The sequence below is a fragment of the Nanorana parkeri genome, unplaced genomic scaffold (genome assembly GCF_000935625.1).
Source record: "Nanorana parkeri isolate BGI_ZX_2015 unplaced genomic scaffold, ASM93562v1 scaffold684, whole genome shotgun sequence".
In the NCBI taxonomy this organism is placed as follows: domain Eukaryota; kingdom Metazoa; phylum Chordata; class Amphibia; order Anura; family Dicroglossidae; genus Nanorana; species Nanorana parkeri.
This window is the reverse complement of record NW_017306952.1, coordinates 580,970-595,000: the sequence shown is the minus strand read 5'-3', so window position 1 is coordinate 595,000 and position 14,031 is coordinate 580,970. Positions and strand designations below refer to the sequence as shown.

General features: G+C 38.7%; 1 protein-coding gene across 3 annotated transcripts in view; it reads left to right on the top strand.

The window, feature by feature from the left end:
• GFOD1 (glucose-fructose oxidoreductase domain containing 1) overlaps positions 1-13,471 on the top strand; it is an 86,476-nt gene extending 73,005 nt beyond the window's left edge. For 2 of the 3 annotated variants that reach the window (XM_018563668.1, XM_018563669.1), the window contains one exon: positions 11,822-13,471. In XM_018563668.1, the coding sequence (XP_018419170.1) occupies positions 11,822-12,741 (920 nt within the window). In that variant the 3' untranslated portion in view covers positions 12,742-13,471. Of the gene's footprint in view, positions 1-7,076; positions 7,081-11,821 lie in introns of all 3 variants that reach the window. The other variant, XM_018563670.1, reaches the window with a different exon arrangement.
• Positions 13,472-14,031: the final 560 nt, after the last annotated feature.

The window sequence follows — 14,031 nt, the reverse complement described above, 5'->3', positions numbered from 1 at the left end:
ATTTTTAGAGATATCTCCATGCCGTTGTTGCTCTACAACTATATCAAAATAATAACTATTCTTTAAGGTCAGCTTTGCTTTTCTGGGACCGGCTTCTAAGAAGGAAGGCACAGTACAGACCAGTGTTAGAATTAGTTTGTTTTCATTGCTGTCTGTGCCTTATTCTGCAAAACCAGGACAAGAAATGAGGAGAGCGGTCATCACCAGCACAGGAAGGCTAAGACAATAAGCACACAAATTCTAACTATACTAACAAAAAAGTTTGGTTTTCTGTCTGCGTTCCTATTGGAGAGGTTCCCCATTATTTCCTGTGTCTATGACACACTGTCATTGAGAATTGCAAAAAAGGGAAATCTTCACAACAGGGATTTTTCCACACTCCTTACAAAAGAAAAATGGTTCTAACTGTAGTTAGTAGACATTTAGAGCAATTCATTGGCCACATGTTTTATCATTACAAAAGACTAACAATTTTGATTAGTAATTTTTTTTATTTTTACCTGAACTTCAGTTTCACAATTGTATTAAAAGTACTCCTGAAAGGATTAAAGATGCAGATGAATCCTTTTAGTCCTTGGGTGAAGTTATCTTCATCATTCTAATCAAACACTGTGAAATAAGAGATGATTAAGACCTCATTCACACACGGCGTGTTGCCCCGTACAGCCTGAAGGGCCACATTTGTTCATACACCCAAAGCTTTGGCAAGAAGCATGTAGGCAGCTCATGTAACTCTTTGTAGACGCAGGAGCTGTGTGCCCTTACACGCTGGTTCCCGCAGCTCCTCCACTCTGTACAGGGCAACACACCATGTAAGAATGAGGCCTTAGTTGAGTGGCCCCAGCTGTAGTTGGCAATTTAGTGTACACAGTAATTATTATTATTGTAACTAGAAAGATGATCCTTCTTATACCAATAAATACACAGACAAAATACAAATACAGGAGCTGTTTACCTGCCAAAGGATTTGTTATTGTGGCCATTCAGTTCTGATACTTAAAAAGCCCAGCCTTGCAGGGGAGAAGACCTGATTTTTATTGCCGCTGCAGTTCAGTAACAATTACAGGTCTCCTCCCCACCCCAAACTGTGACTGGACAGGGAAAGTAGTAGCAGAGGACTGGTGACCTCATCTTTCTGTGTCTTTGCTCTCTCTGTCTATCAGCATGTCTCTTGTTAGCACTCCAACAAAGCTTATTGTCCCCTCCCTCCCCCTGTCTGAGCTCTGCAGTACAGTGCCTACAAGAGGCTGATACCAAGTCAAATTCCGGTACCTACACTTCTTGCATTTACAAAAAATAAATTTATTGCTGCATTAACGATTACACAGCTGCATTGATTTGTCTTTATATCTGTCTGGAGTGCAGCTTTAACCGAAACGGCACCATTTTATCTTCCCTTGTTCGACTTTTTTTAACCGCAGAATAGTTATTCAATCTGTAGCCCAATAGAAACATCAGTATTGTGGTTTTCTTCTGAACGGTTTGATAACAGTAAATGTATTTTCTTTCCACCAACCTCCAATACTGGTGTAATATTAACTCTATGGGATTGATATTCTGAAGGAGTAAAGGCTGTTCACTTAGCAAAGTGAAAGCTCATCTTGTACAGGTCCACTTCTGCAAATTATATCTGTCTGACCTGGTATTTGTTTAGCTATGCGGGCTCCTATTTTATCATGCCTCCTAGCTCGGTAGAAAGAATTCTGTAGAAATGCTAGGAATGTTTATTGTAAGACTCACAATGTGCCTTGTGAAGGGTGTTATGACAGCAGCAGTCAAAGTTTATATGTCACACTAAAGAGTAAAGTAGATTTTGCACTGGTCTAAAGAAGGCAGCAAACTCTTCCGGGGAATTGATTACAACATGGAGCAAACATATCTGAAATATTACTGTGCCACTTGACAATTTCAGTTTGTAAATAATATTGCTATATTAGTACAGAATAGGCAAGGGTACGTCTCTGTAAAGGAGTCCCGGATAGCCGCAAAAATCTGAAAGGGGTTTTTAACCCTTCCCCACTCTATCCAAAGTAGGGGTGCACCAATACCAGTATCGGTTTCGGTATCCGATGCTGAGTATTTAGGCGAGAAGTCCCAAGCATATACTATCCAGATATAACCTCAGCTTTGTAATAGGAATACATACTGGAGTTGTTTTTGATAATTTAATCAATACTTGGAAAAAAAAAACCTTTTAGGTAGTGAGTGTTGCCTCGCTCCTGTCTGCCATCACTTTCAACAACTTCCTGGATTCCCAGTGTGCTTTGCGACTCTTTCCCTGCTGCTTGATGTGATGCAATCTCACTTTTACACGGCTACGTAGCCCATAATGCATTGTTTCCAGCAAGCAATGATGATGTTACATTGTTCACACGTTGAATTGCAGTTCAGAATACAAGCTCTGTGAGTTGTGACACAAAGAATTGAATTTACACAGGGCTGAGTGAAATTGTGTCAGTGCCTTGAGGAAGTTCATCCTATGGGCATCTTCAATAAGTAAGTTTACCAACTTTTTGAGATCGATATGGTTAAGGAGTGGAGTATAACTTATTATTTTTTATTATCTTTAGTTTTTGACCATAGATACCCTTACAAGATAAATGTATTTCTCCTTTTATAGCTATATAGTCTAGTCAAGAGAAACTTTCTTTTTTTAAATTTAAAGAGGTGTAAATAAAAAAGGTCTTTAACTTACCTGTAGCTGAAAGGTTACATAGTTGCATAGCTGTTAAAGTTGAATAAAGGTTGTCCATCAAGTTCAACCTATATGTGTGTGTGTGCGTTTGTGTGTGTGTGCTTATGCGTACGTGCGTGTGTGTTTGAGTTACTAAGATTACCTGTAAGATTACCTTTGGGGGTTTAAGCTGTTTTCTAGCCAAAAATTCAGATTTTATCATATGTGTACAAATATTAAGAAATTGCTCCAGACAGCAAGTGGGTAAAGACAGAACAATAAGTTGGACCTTCGGTATCCTGGTGAATAATTTTTCATATCCTGATCCATGCAGCACCAGGTCATTTCAGCACCCACTAATATACTATAACTGGGATTCCAGTCTGGAGTGCGATGGGACATTCTCGATTCACCTTATATGGCCACATGACTATATTAGGTAAATGTAATTTACCTAGTATAGTCATGAAACCATATAAAGGTAAATTATGTCACTGCATCCTGCTTACGTGCAGCTGTGGGTGAGGTATTCCCTGGCCACAGCTGATTGGGCAGCAGGGGAAGGAGTTACCTTCTGGGTTTAGAGGAGCTCCTAGTTCGGAAGAGCTCGTCCCTGCTGTATAGCCAGGATGCCTGAATGGATATTAGCCAGAATGCCTAAATGTAAACCTAAATAACTAAATGGGTAAGCTGCGTTTCTAATGCATCTCAAGGCTCAATTTTAAATTTTTTTGCTGGAGTGTACCTTTAAATTACTTAACATGACACTTGCATATTAGTAGTTTAAAAGAACATAAAGGCAACTGCTGGTATAGAAGTTTAGGAAGTGCTGTTTTTTTGCTGCACTGATGTAATTATAAATACATACCCAATATTCTCTCTATAATGTTATCATCATGGGAGACATAGAATATATCAGTGACATGCGGTACCTTCGGATTTGGGTGAGGCATTCCCCAGCCCGCCGAAGCCCCACCCAGTCACCAAGCTAGTTTGAGGGAGGAGACAGGGAGGAGCCTTCCTGTGCCTCCCTTGCTCGTCACTGCTGAGGCATCGAGATCGATTGCCTCAGTGGGTTTTTTTTTCTTTTTTGGCACTTTGCCATTGGTCCAAACCATCCATAGAGCTCAAGCCTCTAACACAGAGTAGAGAGGCTGTGACAGCTCTTGCCTCACACCCACGTCCCTGGAATATATAATACATTGCACTGCACTAGCAAAGAAGTTAAATACAGATTAGTTCACTTTTACATGTGATGTGGAGTTGCAGAATTTTCCCAGTGTACTAGGAAGAGTTCATCTTGGTTATCCAGTTATACATTGCCCTTATACTCTAAGATTGTGATCTGGGATTTGGCTTAAATAACATCATATTGCCTCTGATTCTAGGTATCGGTTCTGAATCATCTTAGACTTAAATCTGTTCCCATAGTCAGTGATGTTTCTGGCGGCTCTTTTTAGTATCGAGAAAGGGTAGCTTTTATAGCTAATATATGAAATTCCCAGGATGGTATTAAAATAAGAATAAACAAATTATGGTCTTTAAGAAGGTCTTCAGGAGGAATTTTAGTTGTTGACTGTGATAGAGAAGTACTTTGCGTCCTTTCGTTGGAAGATTAAACTATATTCACATGATCTGCTTTGCTGCCAACAGCTTTGAGATTTGTACTAAACGTTTGTATAGTCTTTTAATAAAACTCTCATGTATTCCCACGCTCTGCTGTATTTGCCTCATTTTTGAAAGTTCATCAAAAACTTACAAGTATAAATTCACAAAATGTAAAATGATTGATTATGATCATTAACAAAGCTGGTCATAGGAAGTTTTCAGCCAAAAAAATGGGCTGAAAATCTCGGCTTATACTCGAGTATATACGGTACTTCTTTTTAAACTACAAAAACTTTAATATTCGTCTGTGTTCTGAACGTTTGCAGGGATCTACTGTATATAATGTATGTTGTGGATTATTACTACTTCATAGTCTTTTTATTGCAGGATTTTTTTCCCTTCATGTCAGCAGAGGAGAACATTGAGGCTGACTTACTAGAGGAGTTGAGAATGTTCACATAATAAATTGTATGAGTATTCACTTTAGTTATCCAAGCATGTGAAAAACAAATTCCTGTTTACTAATTTTATCTGCACATCATTGGATAATTGAAGTGAATATTCACTTGCTTTTTATTGTGAAGATTTAATTCTTTTAGTAAATCAGCCAAAATGTGTTTTTGGCTTAAAACATCCATCATTGCAAATAAGTGTTGTCATAACACAGGCGCTTCTAGGTTTTCCTATGTAGACATACTGTATGTATCCATTAAAAAACATGCTTGTCATCTACTGCAGTGTTGGTAAAGTCAGCTTTAGACAATGGACATGTAAATTTCTTGGGTACTGTGAAGTTAAGTCATGGATTGAACAGAAATATGAACAATTATAAAATACTTTATTATTTCATAATAAAGTAATTATAAAATAATTTATTTGTGTTTATTTGATTCCTATTCAAGAGAATTACTTTATATATAGTCAATATAGGCACAGAGGTAAATTTTTTAACATTTTCTAATGGTGGTGTGCCTCGTGATTTTTTTCATGAAAAAAGTGTGCCTTTGCACAAAAAAGGTTGAAAAACACTGCTCTAAATAACATGACCAAGGGATATGAGTGGCACTGCTTGTAAGTTGGGTTACAGTTGGTGGACATCTCTTATTGCTTCCTCTCCTCGAAACCTCCACTGTGATTAACTGCAATTTTGGTTAGCATTAATAAACAATAGAGATGGCTATGTTACTACTGCAGGTAAAAAAAATGCTAAGTATGATCTATTTGTCAGGTCTAGTGGTATGTAATGGGCCTTTAACCTCACTGACGGTCTGATTTTTCGCAATATTTCTTGCTTTTTTGTGTCTATTTTTTTGGCGGTTTTTTTTGTTGTTTTCGATTTCTTTTTTTTATTTCCCGCTGGTTCCGCCCCCCTGCCAAGCGGCCGCTCGCAAGGGACGGAATCCGGAGGACGGATGCCGGCATCGACCGGAGGATTCAGCGTGGCTCGTAGGGAGAAGGTAAGTGAAGTGCTGTCTAATCCCGAGTGTGGCTCGGGGTTACCGCTTTTGGTACTGAAAATTAACCCAGAGCCACACTCAAGAATACCGCCAAGAAGGTTAATAATAAGAATAAATTATATCCACAGTCCTTGAAATGAAAAAGTGGCTTTACTCTATGCAAATAGTGACTTTGTGCTCCAAAGTCAGAGCTCTGGCTCACCTCCTGCAATGAACGTATTTCGGCTGGCTACAGAAGAGTATTGCATTTAGGCATTGTTTGGCATTTAGGGAATGATTGGGTATTCCTTGCAAAGCGAAATTTCACCACATTCACCATACTAAAGGTGCCATACACCTTACGCATATTGGCCGATTTTCATTTGTGATCGCGTTTTTGTCCGATATTCGTAAGGTTGATGGGGAGTCTGCAACTGCAGATGCTGTATAATCGTACGACGTTTGTCTTTCCAGCATGGTAGAAAACTTCTGTTGATCGTACGATTTTCGCAAGGTTGGTGGCGTACGTCAGAATTTGTACACTGCTCATGCGCAAATGAAAATCCGTGCAGTCGATTAACGAAATTCGTCTAGGTGATTTCTGCTAAAGAACGCTAATTGAACTGTGCGATGGTCGGGGCAGGATGGGGCCGCCGTAGGAAAATCGTACGACGGTTTGATCATCTTACGAAAATTTTCGTCCGATGATTGCAAGGTGTATGGGCACTTTTAGGCCCCTTTCACACAGGCGGTGCCTGTTCCATGAACAGATCCTCTGCTGAATTGGAGAGGAACGAACGGATAACAGTTTTTCCCCATCTGGTGATGGAGGAAAAAAAGGAGCTGTACGAACTCATACTAGGCCTATGAGCAGGCAGATGTAAGCGGACAAGTGTGAGTTCCATCCTTTTACCTCCAATCCATCATGTTTAAGTCCAAAATAATGGAACTCTTTGAGCTTCCCATCAGGTCCTCCTGAAAAACTGACAGGCGGATCTGATTGGATTGGCCATGTGAAAGGGGGCCTTAGGGAAAGCTCCCCTGCATTGCAAATTCCCTTGCAAAATAAACATCCTATTTGCCTTTGGTAAATCAATCCACATGAAACAAAACGAAGGTACATGCAGTAAATTCCCAGTGCTTGGTTTAACCGTTAAATATTTGACAGCTTTGCTTTGTCAACTCTGTTACAGCTATTATAATCACTAAAAGGCTGTTTTGTAATTTGAAAATAATAAATTACAATAAAGTAATCTATACATAAAAAACATCAGCTGGATAGCACAGCGTGATGCCTGTTTCTATTTTCACAAGCCTGACTTGGTGTAATTGAAGTGTTTATACACTGCTGCTAAGAGCTGGGTAGGGGTAATGAAGCCACATCCACACTTGCTAGCTGCAGAGGTCTAGCGGAAGTTGGCGACTGGGATTATCTATATTAATCAGGGTAAAAATAGAACTGTTTAATATGCACAAGAGACACATTCTAAAATGAGGCATACTTAAATGGAAAAATAAATGATTGCTCCCTGCCTGCTGAGACTGTTGTGTAAAGGCAAAATGTAAAAGTAGCACTGATGGTCGGTAAGTTAAAAAAAGAGGCTTTCCAATAAAAGGACCCTGATCTATTCTACATAAAATCATCACACTAGTGTCACCGAATTACAATGGGAGCAGATGTGTTTGAAGAGAAACAAGTAGCCTATCAAAACTGACACATAGGGTACTATCTCATTTCAGCTACTGTAATCAGGCTTGTTCAAAGTACAGTAATACCTTGGTTTACAGGTAACTTGGTTTGAGAGTGTTTTGCAAGACAAGCAAACATTTCTGAAAAATGTTGCCTTGATATACAAGCAATGTCTTGCAATAAGAGCAACATTTTGTAGAAAAGCACCTCCGAATAAGGCTGTAGAAGTGCGAGCGATGAGACTGTTTAACGACAATGCAATGTCACATTGGATAGATTCCTTGTTAAGGTTTCACGAAATGAAAAAGATTCCATTGAGTCAAGAGATAGCAGTGATTCCATTAGTGATAGTGAAAATCGCCCTACACAATAATCCTCCTCTCTCTTGTCCCCCTCACACCAGTCACGAAGGTACCGGTAATTGGTTTATTTTTCTTTATATTTTGTACACTATTATATTACAGTACAGTATTGTAATGAGTTTTAAATGAATATTTTTGGGTTGTGGAACGAATCATCGGAGTTTCCATTATTCCCTATGGGGAAATTCGCTTTGATATACAAGCGCTTTGGATTACAAGCATGCTTCTGGAACGAATTATGCTCGTAAACCAAGGTATTACTGTAGATGTGTTTTCTAAGTGAACTTGAGATTCAGTAATGATTGTGCAAGTCATTGCTGAGCACTGGTGCAAAGTGGACACTACAGATTTCAAGTTTTATTACATTCAAAATTTGGACTGTCAATTAGATTGTCTTCTCATTAGATGGCATGCAGTGAAGGATAGGGGTAATTTGAAATGCATGGGTATATATACTTTAAAGCAGAGCTAAACCCTCCTATCTGCCAAGGACGGTGCTATCTTAGCCATTATTTAGATCTTCAGATGCCATGGTGCACATGTGATCAGCTATGACACCAGAAAAGTGACATTGTGTGCTAATAGCTCCCCACCCCACAGCAAGTTATACTCACCCATCTGTGCTTTTTTTGCCTCCTCCCCGCTCTGTCAGAACCCTTGCTGTGATGCTCCGGGCACCTGACCTCCACTTTGTGGCAGTGCTCAAGCTTAAGAGGCCAGTCCCCAGGCCCAAACATCGACATCATCCACCCTGAAAAGCTTCCTAGCATCTTCCACTGAGTGTTACTGAAGGTCAATTGCTCCAGTGTAGGCAGTATACAAAGTGTACTTTCTATATCATATTATAGCTAAGCCTTTTCCTTGTAAACAATGGCAGAATCTTTTGTTGTTTTTATTGCTCAAAATAGAGATATTCTGACCATTGGTGGCCAATAATGAATTGTGTCGCATTGTATCACAGTATAAGACATCACCAAGAGTTGGTATGCCAGATGCAATCTAAATCATTGCTTCTGTTTATGATAAATGAAAATCACCATTAGCGTTACAGCAAGAAATGGTGCTACCCAATACAGTTCTTCTCCTACACTGCTAGTTTTCATTCACATTTTTAGTATGGTATAAAATGGTATAAAGTCACAGGGCACAGTGAATGTATTTATTGCTGATAGCCAGTGTCTTAGTGTTATATTGGAAGTAGATGCAAATCTCTTGTATGTGTATAGTATCTAATCAAATGTGAGATCTGTATCTCCCTATAAGTGGCTAAATATTTATTATGCTGTTTCCAGCAGTGTGCATCAACAAGCCTTGTAGAGGAGTTAGAAGACTTGAAGCGTCTCTAATGACTCTATTACTCCTTTGTAGAATGTTCGCTCCTCGGAGAGCAGAATATTTATAGCAGAGACTCTCCATTGACTAATATAGTGCCAGTATCGCATATTTATACTATTTGACATGTTACTTTGCTTTCCTGTGTATTGAGGTAGAGTTAGAAAATAAGACATTCTGCTGTGGATATATATTTCATAATCTTGAGGTCTATCTGTAACTTGTAGTATATAAACATGACCTACATCACCTAGTGTCTGAAAGGCAAAGCAATCAGCTATTTGTAAAGTAACAAGTGTACATTAAGGACCACCTTTATCATGTCAGTGTCTGAAATAAAAATGGCCTCAACCAGCACCCCTCCCCCTGGACTCAGGAGGCAAATAGGCTAGGGACACCCCTGTCTGTTATCCATAGCAAGTAACCAGGTTCTCTGGTTTCAAACCTGCTCTTATTGGTGAAATCTGATTTTTTTTTTTTTTTGTAACTTAAAGTGGAACTAAAGCCCAAACTTTTTTTGGACCATTATCACTGAGAGTGAAAGTGAAAGAAAATCCCACACTTCCAATGCGGATACCCTGGTGACAACAGGAATTTCCCTCAATGTGGAGAGATTTACTCTTACTTCCTGTTGTGGCTATGGGAAAGAAATTGAAGAGAAATCTCCCCAATTGACATGGTTGGTGAAGAAAGAAAAACTGACGGGTTGTAACTGCACCTTACTCTATCCAAAACTAAAGAAAAAAATAAATCGCTTTAGTTCTACATTATGTCTGTGAGCATGGGAATTGCAGCACATAATTTACCCCCATAATTCTCCAGGACCTTTATGAGGCATGAGCCCAAGGCTCTATTAAGGCTCTTTTTCTGGCCAACTACTTAAAAACACATGTTTTTTTTAGGCTTAACCCCTTCATGACTGAGCTAGTTTTTAGTTTCTGTTCCTAAATGACTGACACGCTTTTTAAATTTTTGCTTTGTGATTCTTCCACAGCAGGAAGTTTTGATTTTTATTATTATTATTTTTAGAATGTTTTTAATAATAATTATAGTATAAAAATATATTTATATATAAAAGTTTTATTTTCCTAATTTTTTGTACACTTTATTTTTTTTACACTTTGTAAAAAAAATAAGTGTAAAAAAAACCAAACATTTTTGTCAGTTTATATCAAGCAGTCACTATGACTGCATGATAAATTAGCTTTTTTAATTTTTAGTTAATATTAGGCTGCTCCAAACTTAGGAACAGCTATTAATAACCTTAGAGACTGATCCTGACAGCATGTCAGAATCAGATCTCACTAAAGGTCTTTGATCGTTCCTAGACGATCAAAACTGATACATTTCACTCAGAGATACATTTGTATCTAGTGCTTGAAATTTATCATTTAACATCGGGCCAGGCTATACAGCTGTCAAAATGAATAGCAGAGAGGTGAGTCACTGCTACTTCTCTTCTATCTTCAGCTGTCAGATACGGGTTCACTGTTTAGCGAACCCATATCTGAATGTAAAGGCTTCATTCTTTCATTAATGAAAGAAAGAAGCTTTTACAAAAGCTTAACTATTTCATTAATGAATGCCTCAATACTGAGGTATTAATTAATGACTGGTAACCGCTGAGAATCATCAGTTACCAGCATTACAGAGGCTGATATAACTCGGCACGTATAGTGTACGCGGCCAGTCATATAGCCACTTTGTGACGGGACGTACACTGTACTTCTCACGTCACGAAGGGGTTAAAATATTCATTTTTGGGGGAAATAAAACAATTTTGGGCTTTTTGAAATTAATCAGACTCGAAAATGAATTGGCCTAATCACTAAACCTAACCCTTAAATCTAACCCCTAAACCAAACTCATAGATCTGACCCTACAGCTAAACCTACCAAAGGTAGCCTAACCTCCTAACTGTTAACCTGAGCTCATATAAGCACTTTCACTATTATAGCAACATCATTGTGAATAAAACTATCATTCACTTATTTTTCTCCCAGGACTAAAAACGCTGATTCGGGACTCATTTCTCTCATATTTAGATAATATATATTTCTCTACATTCTGCAAAATGTTGTAACAAAATGTAAATGTAGTGGTTACCGGGTTTAGTATATAAATATGTAAATTTCTGTGTTTGGTCTGTTGTATAAATGATGAGAAAGAAAGCATTTTCAATAACCTTTAATGCTTCTCATACCATTGCATTCATATTTATCTCTTGTGACAACACCGATGTTTGGTGATTGGTCCATGCCTGTCACAGGGGTAAGGAGCTCTATGTAAGTTCCAAATTGGAGTTTGCACATGGTTTCCTATCCTTGCTGAATGGAGTTGCAGGGGAGGAATCAGAAGTTAGGTGGACTGCTGGGGAGGGAAGCATTATAGTGAACTTGTTACTCTTCCTTTCATGGCATGGGTTCACTTTAAACCACACTTGATGTGAATAATATTTGAAATGCTCTGTAACGTGAGGTTAACCCCTATCTGACATTTTGATAGCGTGCATTGATGTCCATTTCAGTTAGCCATTAAAGATATTACCCTTAGCTACCTTTGCTGTTTGGACAAATGTCTAATTTGCTGCACATTGCTGCAAATACATTATAGCTGTTTACATGAAATGGATTAATGAAATTCATATGCACTGTTTTGTGTATACTGGAAACATCATGTTGATATCTCAGTTGAATTATTTTTTGTTTATGTCCTATAGGGATTGGAAAGAATGTCATCTGTGACAGAACTGCAACGCCTCTTGATGCTTTCCGCATGATGTCGGCAGCCCATTATTACCCGAAGCTGATGAGCATCATGGGAAATGTTTTACGATTTCTCCCTGCTTTTGCAAAGATGAAACAGCTGATTCAAGAAGGATATGTGGGGGAACTTCAGGTGTGTGAAGTACAGGTTCACAGTGGAAGCCTCTTGGGAAAGAAGTATAATTGGAGCTGTGATGACCTCATGGGCGGAGGTGGACTGCATTCTGTGGGTAGCTACATAATTGACCTGTTGACGTTCTTGACCAGCCAGAAAGCAGTGAAGGTCCACGGACTTCTGAAGACATTTGTGAAGCAGACGGACCATATAAAAGGAATACGCCAGATAACCAGTGATGACTTTTGTACATTTCAGATGGTTCTGGAAGGTGGTGTCTGCTGTACAGTTACTCTAAACTTCAATGTCCCTGGGGAGTTTAAACAAGACATTATAGTTGTTGGATCAGCTGGTAGACTAATGGTATTGGGAACTGACCTCTATGGACAAAGGAACGCCTCACTGGAGAGAGAATTACTGTTAAAAGATTCTACACCTGTCAGCAACTCCCTCTTGCCTGAAAAGGCCTTTAGTGATATACCTTCTCCTTACCTGAGAGGGACTATTAAAATGGTACAGGCTGTGCGGCAAGCATTTGAAGACCAGGAAGACAGGAGAACATGGGATGGCAGGCCGCTTACAATGGCAGCTACATTTGACGACTGTCTGTATGCTCTGTGTGTAGTGGACACTATAAAAAAATCTAACCAGACTGGGGAATGGCAAAATATAGTAATAATGACAGAGGAGCCTGAGTTGAGCCCCGCTTACTTAATAAGTGAAGCTATGCGCCGGAGCCGCATGTCTTTGTACTGTTAGCAGCCGTAGGTGACCAAATCTGGAACCATTTGTAAATAACTGCTGATTTACAGGCGTACATGTACCAGGTCTTATGGTACAAGTTCGTGTTATAATTTATGCATCTCTGTATAACTGCTGTAGTTGGAAAGGAACTAAACTTTCCATCGCAGACAAGCTGTGAACATTTATCAGAATGTATTTTACCATGGGGTATTTAGCCACAAATGCATAACTTTATTTGCCTTGGAGCTTGAGAAATGGCTCCCCACTGCAGATGTGATCATTTTTAAAAGGATAGTTTTTCTCTTGGAAAATTTGAATGTCGGTCTTTTCCAAGCTGCTCAGTCATCCCTTGTTTCCTGTATACAGAAATTCTTAACTATTATTTGCAGCATGAATGGTGCATATGTCCTAAACACATGGACTGCTATACCTACAAAGCACAATGCACATACATCTCACTTGAAGTTCCTTGTAAGTAGTAAGCTGTTTAGGATGTATACTGCCATCTGAAATGTCCACCTGCAGTATATAATATGCATTAGTGTTAATGTGTAATATTGGATGTTAAAGTCAAGCCTAAAGCTTAAAATACACCTGTGCTAGGGATTTTAAAGACAAACTCATAGTCACTGTGTTTAACACACAAACTAAAATATCCCTCTACTACATTTGGCCTTTCAGGCTAGTACTGTTAAATTGGATATAAACCATAACTCAAAGACAGTTTGCAAAATCACTGGATATATAAATCATTTTTAATAAAATATTGTATTTGTTTTTATTTTTTTAAATCTTTTTTTGCATTTCCAATCTACATGCACACTCTCCAGCATTGGGTGAATCGTAAGTATATTGGGATCTACTTACTGAGTGATAATGGTGGCCATGCCTGAGCAATGTGTTGGCATGGCCACTTATAGTCTCTATCAGGGTCACATGTGACAGGGTAACAAAAGAGGAGCACAACTGGGAGGCAGTTATCACCCCAAAACAGGAATTACCTGCACCAGGTCCTCCATGGCAGAGTCACCAGGTATTAGTTTAAATAAAACCTACATATTAAAAAAATGTATTACATATAACAAAAAATAATAACTTCTAAAATCTACTAACATGTTAAAGCTTATATGAGATTTTATTCATTGTGTTAAGATCTGACTTAAGGTAGGGATAGGCACCCTAGTGTGGCTGTTATATACTCTCATTGTGTTTGTCTTTTAAAAGCTTAGCACAGGTTTTCTTTCATTTCTCCACCATTCAGCCATATGTGACTGTTTTTCACTAGAAACCATGACAGTCCTGTAG